General features: G+C 42.9%; 1 protein-coding gene and 1 long non-coding RNA gene across 2 annotated transcripts in view; one reads left to right on the forward strand and one right to left on the reverse strand.

Moving 5' to 3' along the window:
* The window catches only part of LOC117936602 (growth arrest-specific protein 7-like), a 58,968-nt gene extending 47,320 nt beyond the window's left edge, over window positions 1–11,648 (forward strand). Inside the window, exons 10-15 of the mRNA XM_034859827.1 lie at window positions 3,929–4,007; window positions 4,586–4,714; window positions 5,305–5,428; window positions 8,701–8,780; window positions 9,547–9,645; window positions 10,503–11,648. Coding sequence (XP_034715718.1) covers window positions 3,929–4,007; window positions 4,586–4,714; window positions 5,305–5,428; window positions 8,701–8,780; window positions 9,547–9,645; window positions 10,503–10,616 — 625 coding nt within the window. The 3' untranslated portion in view covers window positions 10,617–11,648. The remainder of the gene's footprint in view (window positions 1–3,928; window positions 4,008–4,585; window positions 4,715–5,304; window positions 5,429–8,700; window positions 8,781–9,546; window positions 9,646–10,502) is intronic.
* Window positions 7,478–9,686, reverse strand: LOC117936607. The gene is made up of 3 exons (XR_004654983.1): window positions 9,675–9,686; window positions 8,837–8,839; window positions 7,478–7,580 (listed from the first exon to the last, which is right to left on the reverse strand). It is a non-coding gene; the product is annotated as an uncharacterized LOC117936607 (long non-coding RNA).
* Window positions 11,649–18,340: the final 6,692 nt, after the last annotated feature.

Below are 18,340 nucleotides of genomic sequence, written 5' to 3' on the forward strand. Positions count from 1 at the left end.
ACTGGTGCACAAAATGAACCGTGCATCAACATCAGTGTTCAAAGAACAAAACCATTAAAACATGATTTTCACACTAAAACAAAAACATAATGAATATTTACTGCAAATCAGTGTGACTTCTGCTGTTGCCTTTCAGAGAACAGTTCAGAAATGCGCGGCTTTACCTTGGCAAGTGCCACTCTCATGTCATTTTCGCAACAAAGTCTGTTACTTTTCTTCGTTTTTATGTCCAGCATCCTGGAAAAGGATTGCTCGCAAAGATATGTTGTAACAAACGGTATGAAAATCTCCTGAGCTTTCTTAGCTATAACAGCAGCAGGGTATGTTAACATTTGTTGACACCAAAACGTTGAGAGCGTTCTTGTTCTGAAGAGTTGCTTTTGAACCTGGCTCTGCTGAATTTCAATGATTTCATTAAGGTAATCATCATTGACATCTGTTGTCTCAACACTAAACGTGAACGGCTGTCTCACCCTTACTGGATATGACTCTCTTGTAGGGAAGTATCCGTCGAGAGAGTTTGCAAGCTCATCTAAGTGCTAGGCAATTGCTTGCTTCAGTTCCGCGGGTATAGAAATTTCTCAGATTCCAGATACATCTTTGATCTTACTTACATCCAGCAGGGGAAAGTTTGCGAAGTTATCCTTCTCTGTTCGTTGTTTCCATAACGGTAGCTTTTTTTGAAAAGCCTTCAGGTTTTTTTCTGCTTCGATGATGTTGACTCCACCGCCCTGCATCTGTTGATTGAGATGATTGAGAGCTGAAAAGATATCAGCCATGTACGCTAAAATGAGAATGAACTCCGAATTTTTTAAGCAATCTGCATAACGATGTTGATGCTCTTGCAAAAACCGGGCTAATTCCACACGCACGGCAAAAACACAAGTCAGCACCTGTCCCTGCAGAAGTACCTCAAATTCAGAGGCCATTTCTTTACACAGCTCACTGAAGATGCGGTGCCTTAGAGCACTATTTCGCACATAGTTCACGCATTCCAATACAATTTTTAATACTTCTGCCAGTTTTGGAGGCAAGTTTTTAGTTGCCAACGCATGCCCGTGCAGAATACAATGCGTAACAATGATGTGTGGTGCATCGGCTTTCACTAGTGCACCAAAACCAGACTTTCTTCCCAGCATGACTGGAGCTCCGTCCAAACAAACTGCAGAAACAATATCCCACAAAAGATTGTTGTCTTTGAACAAGTCATCCACAAGTTTCTTCACATCGGCTGCCTTAGTTGTTGTTGTAAGAGGCTTACAAAATTAAAAATCTTCCTTTATCACGTTGTCTTTCACATAGCGCACAAATACAGCAAGCTGGCTTAGATTGGAAACGTCTGTGGTCTCGTCAAGTTGAAGGCTGAATTTTGCCGGGCTTGAAATCAGATCTACAACTACTTGAGCCAAGATGTCTTTGCTCATGTCCTCTATCCTGTCGCTAATGGTGTCATTTGCAAGAGGAATTTGGGATAACTTAACTTCAGCCGCTTTTCCCAGCATGATATTTGCCATCTTCAACACAGCTGGTTTTATGAGTGTTTCAACAATTGTGTGTGGTTTGCCCTGCTTTGCGATCAGGTAAGCAACTTCGTACGATGCTGTGAGGATCGGTTTGTTGATGGGTACAAAGCCGAGAACAGGCAGAGTAGCCTTTTCATCAAATCTGGCTCTCTTCACCTTGAATTCAGCGAGCATTGTGTTCTTGTATTGTCCATCTCCATGCAGCTTAAGGAAGTGTTCTCTTAGTTTTGCCGGTGCTAGAATAGAATTGCTCAACTTGTTATTGCAAATCATGCAGTTAGGACGCTGACTCCCATCACGTTCCGTTATACATGTAAATCCATATTGTACATATTCGTCCGACCACTTTCTTTTTTTGCTCAACATAGTTAGTATGAAGGGATTAAAATATTAAGAAAGAAAACACGCGGCGTACCATCACAACAGTCACAATTCGACTACTGAGCGTGCCAAATTCCCTGCAGCACAGATAGGCCAAGCGATGTTGCGTGATCACCTGCAGCCAATGATGGTCAAGCGGGGCGTGTCATCACAAATCATATGAGTCGGGTGTGTGTCTTGATCTCCGCCGAACCCCTGAGACTGACTCACTGAAACCCTGGGGTTTGATTGAACCCAGGTTAAGAACCATGGCTCTAAGCTGAGCCAGACCTTGACTCTAACCAGTGTTGTTACAAGTGCCTTACAATTAGAGCAGCTTAAAACTGAAATGATTTACATTTAGACGGCCGGCAATTAGACTTGATGTCTCTAGCCCATTGCTTGTGTCTCACTCCTTCACTGAACAAAACCAGTCTCTGCAGACAATTTGTCCCCCATTCACATTTGCCTTTTCTAAAGACTTTTTTTGTTAAATGACAAAGTTCATAGGGAGTGTACATACCTGCAAAAGACATCTTCAACACACAATCTAGCATCCAGTCATACCTTTTGTATACAAACACAATCCTACCTATTGTCCAAATTATTTTCACCAGCCTCCCCCACAAAAGGAAACGCAATGGATTGAGATCAGACCAATCAGTGATAATACAGATTAATAGTTCTTTTCCTACTATAAATAGTGTTTTTTAAGAATGTGTTGTTAATGCCTCACATATTTGATACTGTAAGTCACTCATTCATCATGGTAACATCCTTAGATGACACTGCTCTGCTAGATGCTACCCAGTCACAATGCTACACAAACACCATAAGACGTCTGGTTTTGTAAAAAATAATTTGCATTCTATCACCCCTTTAAAAAACTACAAATCTTATTGACTTTTTTGGATGTCGTCGTGTTGCAGGTGACTTTACTCCGACTGTTTTTGGTGTTCCTCACGTCTCCATTCATTCTTTGACCTGAACCCTGGTGACTAAAACCTGTCTGCACTTTTTCTTTTTTTCTTTTTCATTTAATTTCGCCAAGTTATGTTAAATAATTATACAATGTGCTTCGGCTAACTTAAAGGACAATTCCGGTCGATTCCAACTCGTAGCTTTGTTGGGTGTTTATGTGGAGGTCTGTCAGTAGAGAAAAACACTAACCAATTAGGTCTGTCAGTAGAGAGAAAAACTAACCAATTATGTCTGTCAGTAGAGAGAAACTAACCAATCAGGGCTGCCAGAAGAGAGAAACGAACCAATCAGGTCTGTCAGTAGAGAGAAACTAACCAATCAGGTCTGTCAGTAGAGAGAGACTAACCAATCAGGTCTGTCAGTAGAGATAAACTAACCAATCAGGTCTGTCGGTAGAGAGAGCAACTAACCAATCAGGTCTGTCAGTAGAGAGAGACTAACCAATTAGGGCTGTCAGTAGAGATAAACTAACCAATCAGGTCTGTCAGTAGAGAAACTAACCAATCAGGTCTGTTAGTAGAGATAAACTAACCAATCAGGTCTGTCAGTAGAGAAACTAACCAATCGGTGCTACCTACACCTAGTTAACCTCCTGCCAGAGTTAGCCCCCAACAGGCTTCAACAGGGCAGGTTAGAAACATGTTTTTAGCCTCTAGTGAATCCTTCTGAGAGAACACAGTTAATCTGACTGCTGGAGATAGGACAGGAAGGCAGAAAAGTTGTGTTAATCCAGCTGTGTGCGGTGAGACGCAGATAGAAAGCTTAGGGACCGTCTACAAACTATAACATAGAAAAGAGATAAAACTAAAATATGTAGGCTATCAATTTAATGATTAAATGAGGTAGTGTCTACAATCTTGCCTCAATTATAATGTGTCTCCTGCTAGTTGTACTAGAGCACTTACTGTTAAAAAAAGGGGATATGCTTATTTTAGAAAATGTGTATGCGTCTCTTTTCTGTCATGTCTCACGTTTAAGCTTTGCTACTGAACCTTGTGTGTCTGTATGTGTGTGTGTGTGTGTGTGTGTCTGTATTAAACACCCTGTGTCCGATCTGGCCTCAGGACTCTGGGGGAGGCCTGGGCCCAGTTGAAGAAGAGTCTGGCAGACGAAGCTGAGGTTCACCTTAAGTTCTCCGCAAAGGTATTTCCTCCAAATCTTTTCCACCTTTGATCATCTGCTTGATGCCCACACCCAGTCTGGTTCTGCCGGGAATCTTTGCGACTTGCCTGGCTGTTCAACTAAATGTGATCAGCTGAAAAGGCTTCTTTATTTCAGCATTAGGTGGTCAGACCAACCAGCTCATACTAGCGCTGTTCTTGCCAGAAAATAAAAACTTTTGGTGTACAGTTGCTAAAACAGTCCAACTGCAAACCTGTCTCTTGGGGACACGCAGCCTGTGAGTCAATGGGAAGAGCATAGCATGTCTGTCTCCAGAGTGAAGTGTGGATGCATTTAGATAATTGGATATTGTGTTTTAACATGATGCCACATTCATTCCAATAAAAGTTTCTCACCAGAGACAATTGGGTAAAAGTGTTTCACATTATTTGGGCTTTTTGGCAATTTTTATTGGACCTACGGTTCAAATTGTGTTTGTGACACAAACATATGTTCATTATTTTACAGAAGGCCTTGGGGAAAGTGACGTGTTGCCCCTGCGCTTCACTCATTCCTCAGGAGGGACGTGTTGAATGATGGCTTTTGTTTGTGTTGAGCAGCTCCAGAGTGAAGTGGAAAAGCCTTTTCTGGCATTCAGGGAGAACTTTAAGAAGGACATGAAGAGGTTTGACTATCACATTGCCGACCTGAGGAAGCAGCTGGTTGGTCGCTATGCAGCGGTGGAGAAGGTACACACCAACTCTGACACACAAGTGTGTTACTTCTGACTTTGCAGGATTTCAGTTAACATCTCACTGGTGATTAAAATTCCACATCTCTTCCATGAGCAGACGCCTGTTTTTCTGCTTTTTGTACAATGAAAAGCAATTGGCTGAAGCCTGAAGGCAACTGGAAATCTGTCTCACAGCATCCGCCAAATCTGGGACAAAACCGATTTTCACTGATAAACTCATCTGATGGATGAAAAGAGCATTTAGAGCAGGAAAGGAAATAAGATACTTGCTGTGTACACTGTCATAAGTCACTGGATAATGGATAATACCGAGAAAATGTTTGGCACAAAAAATTATCAATGTGATTAGTTGAAGTAGACTGTAACATTGTTAAAGCTGGTATCACTTGAAGTACAATGATGTTTGTTCCCAGAGCAATACATACATGTTTTTAGAAAATATTTGCTGCCTAAAACTATTCTGGATATGTTAAAGCATTTTCATGAAAAAGGGATAATAGAAGGGCTTTTGCATAAATATAAATTCCTATCGGTGCAGCTGTGAGATGTTAGCGTGTCTCTGACTCCTGTCCTCATCTTCATCAGGCCCGTAAAGCTCTGGCTGACAGACAGAAAGAGCTGGAGGTTAAGACTCAGCAGTTGGAGATCAAACTCAGCAACAAGATTGAAGAAGACATTAAGAAGGCCCGCCGAAAATCCACACAAGCAGGTCAGAGCCAGGGGTCAAAGGTCACACTCCAGGGTTACTTTGGGCTCCCTGTCTCACAAACAAGCAAGCTCTTATGTCTATGAATGTAAAAGATGTGGTGGGACCAAAAGAAGCTGTTCATACTGATCAAACATTGCTTACAGTTTATTATGTAAGTGCTTTTGAATTTCCATTTTTAAATTGTCATGGCAAAAGATTTCAAGCGTTCAAGTGTTTCCCCAGATTTACTACAGAAGGCTCTTGAAATACAAAAAAAGTGTCACTAAAATTCTTCTGTACAGTGAAACCTAGAATGTGATGGGATTCTTGTAAGCAAAAGTACTTTGTACTTCCCTGAGATTGTGATGGATATCAAACTGTTTGACAGTTATCGTTTTATTCAGTAAATGCAGAGTCCTGATGTGAGGGTAAAAAACAAACGGAAGGGTTTTGGGAATGTGCAGATTGTAAAGCCCACTGAGGCAAATATACAGTTGTCTTCATAATAATAGCAGTCCAACATCACTAACCTTGTGTTCTCTAGACCTACTCTCTAAAGTGTCCTGAGATAACTTCTGTTCACATTTAACACTATAAATGAGATAGAATTATAAGTAAAATTGAATTGCCGAGGTGCACAGTGTAGTATCTGCTGCCCCCCCCCGTTTTGAGCCTGTAAGCTTACCAGGCAGGTTGTTTTCCTTCCAGATGTTCTTGTCAAGGGTAGCTCCCAGCTAGGTTGGGTTGGGCTGGGCTTCAGCTTTAGTACACTCAGTTGGATGTGTAGTTCTTTGGCAGGTTTTTGTGTTTGGAGGTGGAATGCACTGGAAACAAACTGCAGCAGTCAAACCTCTCTCTCCTCCTCCAGCAATAAAACAACATACATGAAAGAAAGGATACCGTTTAATTTTCACATAATGTTCAATGTCCTGTGTGCGCCGCTTCCAATAAAGACTGTAAGCTGTCTCCGCATTGAAAATGTTTTAGGGAATGTTTTAAAAGTTATTATCAACCAGACACGCTATTTGCCTTTCGTTTAAGCGAGACTACCAGTTGGAAACCGTCAAATGCAAACAAATGTCTTCGACCCATCAAAAATATGAATCCTGGCACCGTGCCTGGAATCCTCCTATATGGAAAAAAGATATTATGACAGTCTGTGATATGGCACTCTTGACCAAAGAGTTAGCTTGTTTGGTCTTTCCCTTAAATCATGTTGCACAAACATGCAATAGTCCTCTGAATATGGAGATCTGGATTTCAACCATTACAAGTTTAGTAAATGGTTACCTTAATGGACATAATTCAGCAGTTTCTTCTGCCTGGGAGTTTTTAAAAAGGGGGATGGGAGAGGAGGGGAAGGGGCGTCCGCAACATTCTCTGTGGTCATGGACTTACTTCAGATACATGCACATCTGTCTGCAGATATATCCATCATACTAAAATGAGTTCAATCTTTTATCAAGATATTTTGATGAGACTTATACCCCTTTCACATAATGGCTCTGTTTTTCGCACATTTTGAAAAAACAACATACATTTTGTGCCACTGTTCTTTACAAAGAATTTTCATTATGTACTGTATTAAACTAGGATGCTCACAGGCAGCTTCAACAACAGCAGGGAGGAGCGGTTCAATTTATTTCAGTCTGGCAGTAGTGGGTGCCCAGATGTTACTAAGATGTTACGGAGATTAACAGGCAAAACTATCTTTAAAAACCCAGCGTTTTTAAAGTGTTGGTTATTTATTTGTGCTTGGGGAACCTAATCACTTTAAAACAATCATACAATAAGCTTTATTTCTATCTCCCTACTATACAATGACAGATTAAATAGCTACAAAACATTAGTTCTGCTGGTATACAGCTGGACTGGAGTATGTAATGTAAAGTGTGATTTATGCTTCTGTGTTAAATCTACGTACGTCGTTACGTGGAGATACGACCCTACACCGTAGCCTGACGTGCACCTCTCCAAAAATGTAATTACATGTTGCGGAGATGCACTACAACTTATTTCCTGGTTCTCCTTCTCCATCAACAACATGAAATCAAGGAGAGGGTTAACTTCTGCTGCAGATGTCCAACCGTGGTCAGAAAGAACAGGGGAAACACTTTGTTTCTCTTACTAGGACTCTAGAGTCACTACTCACTCTGAAGCCGTCACTCTCTCACTTGCTCTAACACACACACACACACACACACACACACACACACACACACACACACAGGGAGAATAGCAGCAGCAGTTGTTGAAGTTGCTAAATGTGTCTGGATGCCACTGATAATGACTACAGCATGAGGGAAGTTGAAGCGCGGAGTCTATTGCATTTCAAAGCCCTCCCAACGTGTTTGGATCCAGAGTTTCTAAAATCAGTGTATTGGTATTCATTTAGTTTTTTAAGGGTTGGAGGGCTGTTCTGATGTGTTCATCCGTAGGATAATCTGCAGCTCACTTTCATGTGCATGTCTTCCTGTTTTTTCTAGCCTGGAAATTCAGACCCAAATCAGAAGGATTAATGAAAGTTGCTCAACTCGAGGGGTGGCACCAAGCGTGCATTTGAAAACAGTTGAAAAAGTGATTAAAAGTCATAGTTATAGTATGACAATAAAATGTATTTAAAAAAGTCAGCATGTCGCAGTGCCCAGGAGGTGAACTAGCAACTCTCCAGCTAGCAGTCCACAATTGCATCATGGACTTGAAGCACCAACCCTCCGGTTCCCAACACATTAAAAACACAGAAAAGCCCCAAAACAATAAACTTAAACAGTTAAACACAAATAGTGTAAAACATATCAAAAGCTGATAATTTTTGTAAGAGCTAGAGCTTTTGAATAGTTCAAAATTTAGAGCATTCACACAATAAAGATGATTGCTGCAGAAGATTGAGAGTCATCTGCTGCAAAAAGGTTAATCAGCATTATTTCCTCACTGATCTAATCTCACAGATGATTGGTGCTTGTTTTCTTGTCAGGAGGATACAGGCAGTAACATTAATGAATTAGCCTTTCTGTTCATCATTGCTAATGCTATCGTAATAGATAATCTATTATCTGTCCGGATTGTCTGCACTGATGTCAGATGAGTGAGCTGGAACAAACGTGGTGTTGAAGTGTTGTGGTATTGTGTCAGCTGTAAGGGAATACTTGTCCAGTAGCAGCACCTAGTGGAACAATTGTCTATATTATACATTTTGACGGGAATCTACCCAGAGAAACCCAGTTGGCGGAGGCATTCTGTCAGGTCTCATGTAGTCCTGATTCATCATGTGTTCTTGTGATTCTCTCCAACAGGAGACGAGCTGATGCGCTGTGTCGACCTTTATAACCAGTCTCAATCCAAATGGTTCGAGGAGATGGTCACTACGAGTCTGGTAAGGAAGCATGTGTCACGTGTGTGACTGCAAGTGGTGCCGCTGTGGTACATGACATTCTTTAGTCTTGCTTTAGTTCATTTTAAATGTGCAAATGTAAACATCATGTCATTTTTTGTGTGCTAGTGTAAGATTAGGGTCGGTCTTAAAAAGACTGTCAAAAAATGCACATAATTTAACAAAAAATTTTTTTTAAATAAGAAATAAGTCTTGTAAACATGACAAAGAAAAACATGAAATATAATAGTAAGCTATTCCACACATTCATAGTTATTACACCTGTTATGCACATGCTCACATGCTTGTATACACAGCCATTTACATTGTATCTATTCATAATTTGTCATGTCAAATAATAAAAAAATAATTTTATATTTTATTTCCAGGTCTGTACAAAAAGCTTCAGATTTTTTTTTACTTTTAGGAAATTGATGGACCTTTTATCCACAGGCCAAATATACCTATAGAGTTCAATAGAAATTGGAAACGCCTCCCTAATACCCATTATGTATGTTTAAGGCCCTGGCTACACCTTCCCAGAAGCAATGCATTAGGTTCCCTCTAAATTTTTACATGTATTTAAAACACTTGAAAGTTCCTTTCCATTTAATCACTTTAGAGTCATACGTTTGATCCCCTTAACGTTGTTTGCCAAATTTATAAATCCTTCTTTTTTAAGTCATTGAAAGTCCCCTGTTAGCATTGTAGAGCATGTCTTCTGCACGGTGTAGACAGATGGAAGTAACTCAGCCAGTTCTCTCCTCAGGAGCTGGAGCGGCTGGAGGTGCAGCGGGTGGAGATGATTAGACAGCATCTGTGTCAGTACACCACCCTCCGACATGAGACAGACATGTTCAATCAAAGTGTAAGTAAACCTTAACTACTAAAAAAAACTACCCCACACTCTTTGTTGAGTGCTAAAGGTTAGGGCTGAACTTTGAGAATTCAATTTGATTTTTATCATACCGGTTATCACAGGACGCTTTTCATATAGATCGGATCTAGACCCTACTCTTTCATGTACAGAGAGCCAACATTCCCTAACTAAAACATGTATATCATTGTTCATCCCTACCAATGCTACAGAAGCCCTGTGCTCGCCTTTGGCTCTGCACTGCAGACAGCTAGGATCCTCAGAGGCGTCTAGTAAACACCTTTACACCTTTGAAGCTCTCTAAAATTTCAGTAAAGAAATAAATAAAATAATAAATAATTGCAAGTCAAATTCAAGGAAAATGTCACCTTGACTAAGTAAAAGCCTTGGCACAATTAAAATGTTGGGAAGGCACTAAAACAGACTAGTAATTCACATCACAGCAGTACAGAGACAGGCCAAGAGGTAAGACAACAGACGAAGGAGGAAATAGGTGGTATTAAAAAAGCTATTATATACATTGGATACACAATCTAAGAGACTATATTCTTACATTACATACATTCGCTACATACACTTTGAAGTGATACAGTTTCTTAGGCCTGGCTGGCTAGGGTAAGGTTTTTTGCACCTTTAACTGACTTTTTCTGTTGCCTTTCATAATGGCTGTTCCATTCACGTGCTGGCTCGGCTGGGTTTCACTCGGCACGGCCAAAAGTGCCAACTCAAAAACACCACAACATTGGAGTTGAATCTATCCCATGGTTGCCCCAGCTATCCCGGCAGAGGGAACCACAGATCCAGTGACCACTGACAGTATTAACATCAGCTGTCCTTTCTTTGTCCAGACGATGGAGCCAGTGGACCAGCTGTTGCAAGGGGTGGACCCGGCCAGAGACAGAGAGCTGTGGGTGCGGGACAATCAGACCGGACAGATCAGGCCAGTGGACATTCAGATCTGACCTCAGTGCTGTGCTTGTGCTCACACTCAGGAACACTGAGCCTGAGGCTTTATGTCTCAGGACTGACTTCAAAAAGACAGAGGGAGGATCAGTCAGCGCTCACTGGCTCTTCACCGCCCAACAGCAGCCTGCTGAGGGTGTTGTCAGTATTTGGGGAGTATTATGAGAAGCCTAAGCAATGAATGAAGATGTCAGAAATTGACCGGTCTTAGTGTTCTGTTATGCAAGCTGATTGCCAGCTGAGACAGCACAGGGAAATGGGATCAAAGAGTGTGAATGGTAAGGCAAAAGGTGAGGCAAATGATCAAGAAGCACCAACATAAACATTTAACCCCTGTAAATGTTTAATAGCTTTTTTTCAAGCAGCAGTGGAATGCGGCAGTTGGCTTTTGGTTTTGCTCTGTTAGTTAACTCTATGATTGAACAGGTGTTGTAAATGCCTTCTGACCTAAGAGTGATATTACTGTGTCCCAGAATAAGACTTAGTTTATTAAATACTACTAGCCCCCCCTTGTGCATGTATTGATTGTTTGCTAAGCCTCGCCCCGCCTTGTTATGGTGCGTTCACACAGAGGCCAAGTGAATGTTCACCCTGCGTAGTTTGTCATATTGATCATTTGTGTTTCCTCGTGTTACCCGTCGGTGTAGAGCTGCAGGCACCAACAATGTTTTTTTTCTGTCATTAACATGGCCGTATAACCACTGTGGCTGCTTTGTAAGTCCCAGGTATGTCAGAGATTCAAACGGCGACATGTCTGGAAAAATTTTATCTCGAAGAGCAAAAAGCACTCAGTCATTTTCAAGGGAGTAAATGTTTGGTCTTGGTTAGGGCTATTGTTGCAACCGCTATAGCAGAGTTACCAGCGGAAACACTGGTACAATTACAGGTTTGTCTCGCATGCTTAACAATATACAGCTGTGTTAATAATATTAATAAAACAATATACAGCTGTGTTAATAAAAATTATAACTGTGGTCAAAATTCAGAAGTGTGGCGGGGCTGCGCGGAGAGTAAAAGAAGAGATAGTCAAGGAGAGATCCAAACACAGGCACAGCTTTACAGAAGAAATGGGTCATGTAACGCACCATTAAACCATATCCATATAAACAACATTTCAGCAGATGCAAGGACATTAGGTGCACCAGTGCGACCTAGAGGAAAATTATTACTCTGGTCCTAGAGCCCTGTGAGCTAACAGACACTAACTAGCACCCTAGAGCCCTGTGAGCTAACAGACACTAACTAGCACCCTAGAGCCCTGTGAGCTAACAGACACGAACTAGCACCCTAGAGCCCTGTGAGCTAACAGACATTAACTAGCACCCTAGAGTCCTGTGAGCTAACAGACACAACTAGCACCCTAGAGCCCTGTGAGCTAACATACACAACTAGCACCCTGGAGCCCTGTGAGCTAACAGACACAACTAGCACCCTAGAACCCTGTGAGCTAACAGACACTAACTAGCACCCTAAAGCCCTGTGAGCTAACAGACAATAACTAGTGCCCTAGAGCCCTGTGAGCTAACACACTAACTAGCACCGACTACCACCACTGTTGCCTGAAAAACAACACAGACGGGACAAAATCTAGCATTTACTGGTAAACTGGTAAACCTTGAGACCGAACCGACTGCTATCTGTTGTGGAGTTTTCCTCTGTCACTCTGTCCTCTGTAACTTTCTACATCTAGAAACTGAGCTGCACGGTGCAGGGAACAACACTGACTGGCTCATGAGCAGACAGTGCTTTACGGAGCGGTAGGTTGGCTTAGCAAAAAAAAACAGAGCATTTTATGAAATGACACATTTAAAAAAATCGCTTGATCGTGCAAATTTGATCATGTGGACTAAAATTTGTGATTAAAGTTTAATTAATTGTGCCCTAATATATATAAGCCCTAATATATATAATTGCTTGTTTTCTGAATGAAGTTTGGATTTATCAGCGCTATGCTAACATTAAATCTGCTCCATCAACACAACGCCAGCCATAAATCAAGATCAGAGATCCTCAATTAGGGGGTCCGGGACCCCTAGGGAGTCCTCAGTGCAACTGCAGGGTAGCCTCCAAATTATTGTCTCCAACTGATGATAGGCTAACTGGCCTTTAGGTAAGGTAGTCTTTAAGATCCCCAAAGACAGTTCAAATATTTCAACTCATGCAGATTTGGCGTTCACTCTCACTCTGCGTCATTCTCGCAGCGCCAATCGTGTAATGTCCATATGGGTCTTTGCATTAACTTTTCGTGTAATCGCGCCGAATTATGACTAGGGCTGCAGCTATCGATTCTTTTATGACTCAAGTATTCTACAAATTATTCCATTGATTAATTAAATAATTGGATAAGAAATAATAATAAACAGCAATAGTAAATATATTTGTTATTGTTTACTATGTTTACAAAAAAAGAAAACCTGTCTTTTCTATATATACAAAAGACAGGTTTCCTTTGGAAAAAGCAACATTGTTGCCTCTGGCTCTGCAAAAGAGCTGTTCACTAAGCCGAGGGTTAATGTGACATTCAAAGCTTACAGTAGGTCCATTCAACTCCACTGTTCAGGTGGGGGCACATCTTCAGAAGCCTAATACTGAGTGAGGAGAAAGAATAAAGAATGCAGACAGCACAAGCATGGTCAAGTAACGTCATCCACGTGCATATTAAGTAGCCATGCTGGGGGGAGGAGCTTGTTTTCTCCGGCAGCAGCTAAGTTTCCAAAGATTAGCAGCAACTAATAAACAGTTAGACTACAAACTGACATGGCTCTTTGCAGTGCTGCATGCTGGAGTTGGGTGAAACGGCGCGGCGGACGAGAGCATCAGACAAGAGCAGCAGACGATGAGGTCACCTTGTGTCGAGCAATAACCTGAGTTCAGCAAACGTATCACTATTGAACACAGGTATTGCTGGATTTTTTTGGAACGTGAACCTTTTCAAAACAAATAACGAGCAGGACACGGCCACAAACATTCCCTTTAAACTCTGATATGGCACCATCTGCACCCTCAGTGGATGTTTAAGTCCTAAGCAGGTTTCTTTATCATGTAACCTGTACAACCAAATAATATAATTATCTAATGACATACTCATTGTCTTTTGTATTTTTGCCAAGTTACAACTGAAGGTCATAAAGCTAACATTAGCTTGTACAGGCTAAAATGTGCGGCCTACTTCAGAGCACATAAACCATTCATTACAATTTTTCTCTTTTGGGTTTTTGGTTCTTGAAAAAGAACTCCACCCTCCAAGCGGTTTTGATACTATTGTATTTGATAGTATTGTTTTTTATTAGTATATGTGCATTTGTGAAATCGAAAGCTCGACTGGCCTGCCCCACCTAGCTACGGTAGCTAAGCAATAGTTATCTGCCGAGGTTTAGCAAATGTTGCTTTCTCTTGGGGGAGGGACACGTGTAACACTTTGGTATATAATTTCAACCTGTGTTTTACTTAATTCCTAATAGGAAAAAAAGAATCAGCCAATTTCACTTTATACCCAAATTATTTTTGTACTGTACATTACTAATCATATTAAAAGCATTCGAAAGATAACGTATACTTATACATTTTTTTACTAAAGCGTAAATACATGTGACGTGTGATTTGATTTGCAATGAAAGGAGGCTCTTCTGCCTGGGAAGGATGTAAAACACATTAGGAGACTTTTGGTACTGAACATACAGAATATGGAACATCCAAAGTGTTTGTTTGCAATAAAAACAACAGCCCTCTTGTTATGTTTTGAAAATGCAATTAAATTGCTTCAGTTGGATTCAGTGTCAGTGCTGCTGTCTACCGAAGCTAAAATGCTCTTTTACACCCGTGTCTTGTCCAGTATTAGTGCTTAAGGTTACTTGACTATTGAGAGAAGAGGACTCAGATGCTTTTGTACATTAAAGCTAAAGGTTACCATTTGTTTTTATCAATAAATGCAAAATAACATACTGCTTTCCGGGTTGTTTTTTGCTTTGTGTGTGTGATGTTATTGTATGAGTACAACATTGCAAAAGGCTTATATAATTAAAAGAAGAATTGTATGTACTTAAAAAAAAAAAAAATGGTCATATTCAACAATGAAATGGTTTGACCAAGCCAAGTTACAGGTTTAGGCAGCAATAATAAAGATGTGTAAAGATGAAGTTTAGACAAAGAAACACTTGGACTTCATCAGATAGTTTGTGTAAAATCTATATTTTTACCTAAAATAACTCATGTATTAATAGTGCCGTGTTGCATATCTTCTTTGTTAGCACTTAATTATGATTGGCTTAAAGTAATTTCAAAGCCAATAGTTAATAAAGAATAGGTATGAGCGAGTACAGCATTATCTGTATCTGTTTACAACATGAATTATCTTTATTATCTGTATTCTAGCCTTCATTAACATAGGTGAGGGTAGGAACCAAAATTGCTCGGTAGATCGAGAGCGTTGCATTTTGGCTCAATTCCCTTTTCGTCACAACGGTGCGATAAACAGAATGTAATACCACACCCGCTGCTCCGATTCTCCAACCAATCTCACGCTCCATGGTCCCCTAACTTGCGAACAAGACCCCAAGGTACGTACACTCCTTCACTTGGGGTAAGGCCTCGTTCCCTAACCGAAGAAAGCACTCCATCGGTTTCCTGCTGAGAACCATGGCCTCAGATTTAGAGGTGCAGATCCTCATCGCAGCCGCTTCACACCCGGCTGCGAACCGATCCAGTGAGTGCTGAAGGTCACAGACCGATGACGCCATCAGGACCACATCATCTGCAAAAAGCAGCGATGAGATCCCGAGCCCACCGAACTCCAACCCCTCCCCGCCCCGACTACGCCTCGATATCCCGTCCATAAATATAACAAACAGGATTGGTGAGAAAGCGCAGCCCTGGCGGAGGCCAACCTTCACCTGGAACGAGTCTGACTTACTGCCGAGAACCCGGACACAGCTCTCGCTTTGGTCATACAGAGATTGGATGGCCCTGAGAAGGCACCCCCTCACCCTATACTCCCACATCACCTCCCACAATTTGTCCCAGGAGACCCGGTTATACGCCTTTTCCAGATCCATAAAACACATGTAGACTGGTTGGGCATACTCCAAGGCCCCCTCCAAGATCCTTGCGAGAGTGAAGATCTGATCCGTTGTTCAACGGCCAGGACGGAATCCCCATTGTTGCTCTTCAGTCTGAGGTTCGACTATCAGCCGAACTCTTCTTTCCGGCACCTTGGAGTAGACTTTACCAGGGAGGCTGAGAAGTGTGATACCACTGTAATTGGCGCACACCCTCTGGTCCCCCTTTTTAAAGAGGGGAACCACCACCCCGGTCTGTCACTCCTTAGGCACTGTCCCAGACTTCCACGCAATGTTGAAGAGGCGCGTCAACCAAGACAGCCCTTCCACACCCAGAGCTATCAGCATTTCTGGATGGATCTCATCAATCCCTGTGGTTTTGCCGCTGTGGAGATGTTTGACTACCTAAGCGACTTCCACCAGGGAAATTGATGACAATCCCCCATCATCCTCCAGCACTGCCTCTACCACAGAGTGTGTGCCAGCTGGATTTAGGAGTTCCTCAAAGTGCTCCTTCCACCGCTCTACCTCCCCAGTTGAGGTCAACAACGTCCCATCCTTACTGTAAACAGCTTGGATGATTCCCCGCTTCCCCCTCCTGAGGTGGGAAACGGTTTTCTAGAAGCACCTTGGTGCCGACTGAATGTCCTTCTCCATGTCTTCTCCGAACTTCTCTCACACCCGCTGCTTGGCCTCTGTAACAACAAAGGCTGCAGCCCTTTGGGCCCGTCGGTACCTTGCATCTGCCTCCGGAGTCCCGGAAAGACTCCTTCTTTAGTTGGACAGCTTCCCTGACCACCGGTGTCCACCAGGGTGTTGGTGGGTTACCGCCCCTTGAGGCACCTAAGACCCTAAGACCACAGCTCACCGCCGCAGCTTCAGCAGTGGAAACTTTGAACATTGTCCACTCAGGTTCAATGCCCCCAGCCTCCACAGGGATGCCCGAAAAGCTCCGCCGGAGGTGTGAATTGAAAGTCCTTCGGACAGGGGCCTCCTCCGGGTGTTCCCAATTTACCTGCACTACGCGTTTGGGCTTACCAGTTCTGTCCAGAGTCCTCCCTCCTCCCCTGACCCAACTCACCACCAGATGGTTATCAGTTGACAGCTCTGCCCCTCTCTTCACCCGAGTGTCCAAAACATACGGCCTCAGATCAGATGAAACAATTATAAAATCAATCGTTGACCTTTTGCCCAGGGTGCTCTGGTACCACGTACACTTATGAGCATCCCTGTGTTCAACATGGTGTTTGTTATGGACAATCCATGACTAGCACAGAAGTCCAACAACAGACAACCACTCTTGTTCAGATCAGGGAGGCCGTTCCTCCCAATCACGCCTCTCCAAGTATCTCCATCATCACCCACGTGTGCGTTTAAGTCCCCCAGCAGAACTATGGAGTCCCCTACTGGAGCCCCAAACAGGACTCCATTCAGGGTCTCCAAGAAGGCCGAATACTCCGATCTCTTGTTTGGTGCATATGGACAAACAACAGTCAAAGTTTCCCCCCCCCATCACCCGCAGGCGTAGGGAGGCGACCCTCTCGTCCACCGGGGTAAACTCCAACGCAGCGGCGCTCAGCCGGGGACTTGGACTTGTGAGAATGAATTGAAAGCCTTTATTGTCATTGTACCAGTACAATGAGATTTGGAGAGCAACTCTCTAAAAGTGCACACATTAATAACACATACATACATATACAACACATTAGTGCAAGTCTGAGTGTAGGTTGAGTATGGTGACAGCTTTGGGGAAAAAGCTATCCCTGAGTCTATTTGTTCTGGCCCGTATTGACCTGAAGCGCCTGCCTGAGGGCAACAAGTTAAAGAGATGGGAGCCGGGGTGAGTGGTGTCCCTCAGGATGTTTCTGGCCCTACTGAGACAACGGGAGTTGTAGATGGCAGTCAAAGAGGGCAGAGGGCAGCCAATTATTTTTTGTGCAGTGTTTGTCACCCTCTGCAGTCACTTCCTGTCGGCCTCCGTGCAGCTGGAGTGCCACACTGTCACAGCATAGGTCAACAGGCTCTCGATGGTGGAGTGGTAGAAGGTCACCAGCAGCTGAGTTTTTAGTTGTTCCTTCCTGAGGACCCTCAGGAAGTGTAGCCGCTGCTGGGCCTTCTTGACCAAAGCTGTGGTATTGGCCGACCAGGAGAGGTCTGCAGAGATGTGAATGCCGAGGAATTTGAAGGACTCCACTCGCTCTACACATCCACCGTTGACGTACAGGGGGGCAGGGGCGGCTTTGTTCCGCCTGAAGTCCAGGATGAGTTCCTTGGTCTTGTTGATGTTTAGTGCCAGGTTGTTTGATGCACACCACTCACTAAGTTTCAGGACCTCATCTCTATAGGCCGCCTCGTTTCCCCCTGTAATCAGCCCCACCACCGTTGTATCATCAGCGAACTTGATGATGATGTTCTCTGGGTGGGCGGGACTGCAGTCGGATGTGTATAGGGAGTAGAGTAATGGGCTCAGCACGCAGCCCTGTGGAGAGCCAGTGCTAAGAGTGCGGGAAGAAGAGAGGTGAGGACCCAGTTTCACCTGCTGGGGTCGGTTGGCTAAAAAGTTCATTATCCAGGAGCAAGTTTGTGGTGGCACCCCCAAGTTAGTTAGCTTGGGGATCAGAATGTCCGGTATTATTGTGTTAAAAGCTGAGCTGAAGTCAACAAAGAGC

Source organism: Etheostoma cragini, chromosome 21 (genome assembly GCF_013103735.1).
Source record: "Etheostoma cragini isolate CJK2018 chromosome 21, CSU_Ecrag_1.0, whole genome shotgun sequence".
In the NCBI taxonomy this organism is placed as follows: Eukaryota; Metazoa; Chordata; class Actinopteri; order Perciformes; family Percidae; genus Etheostoma; species Etheostoma cragini.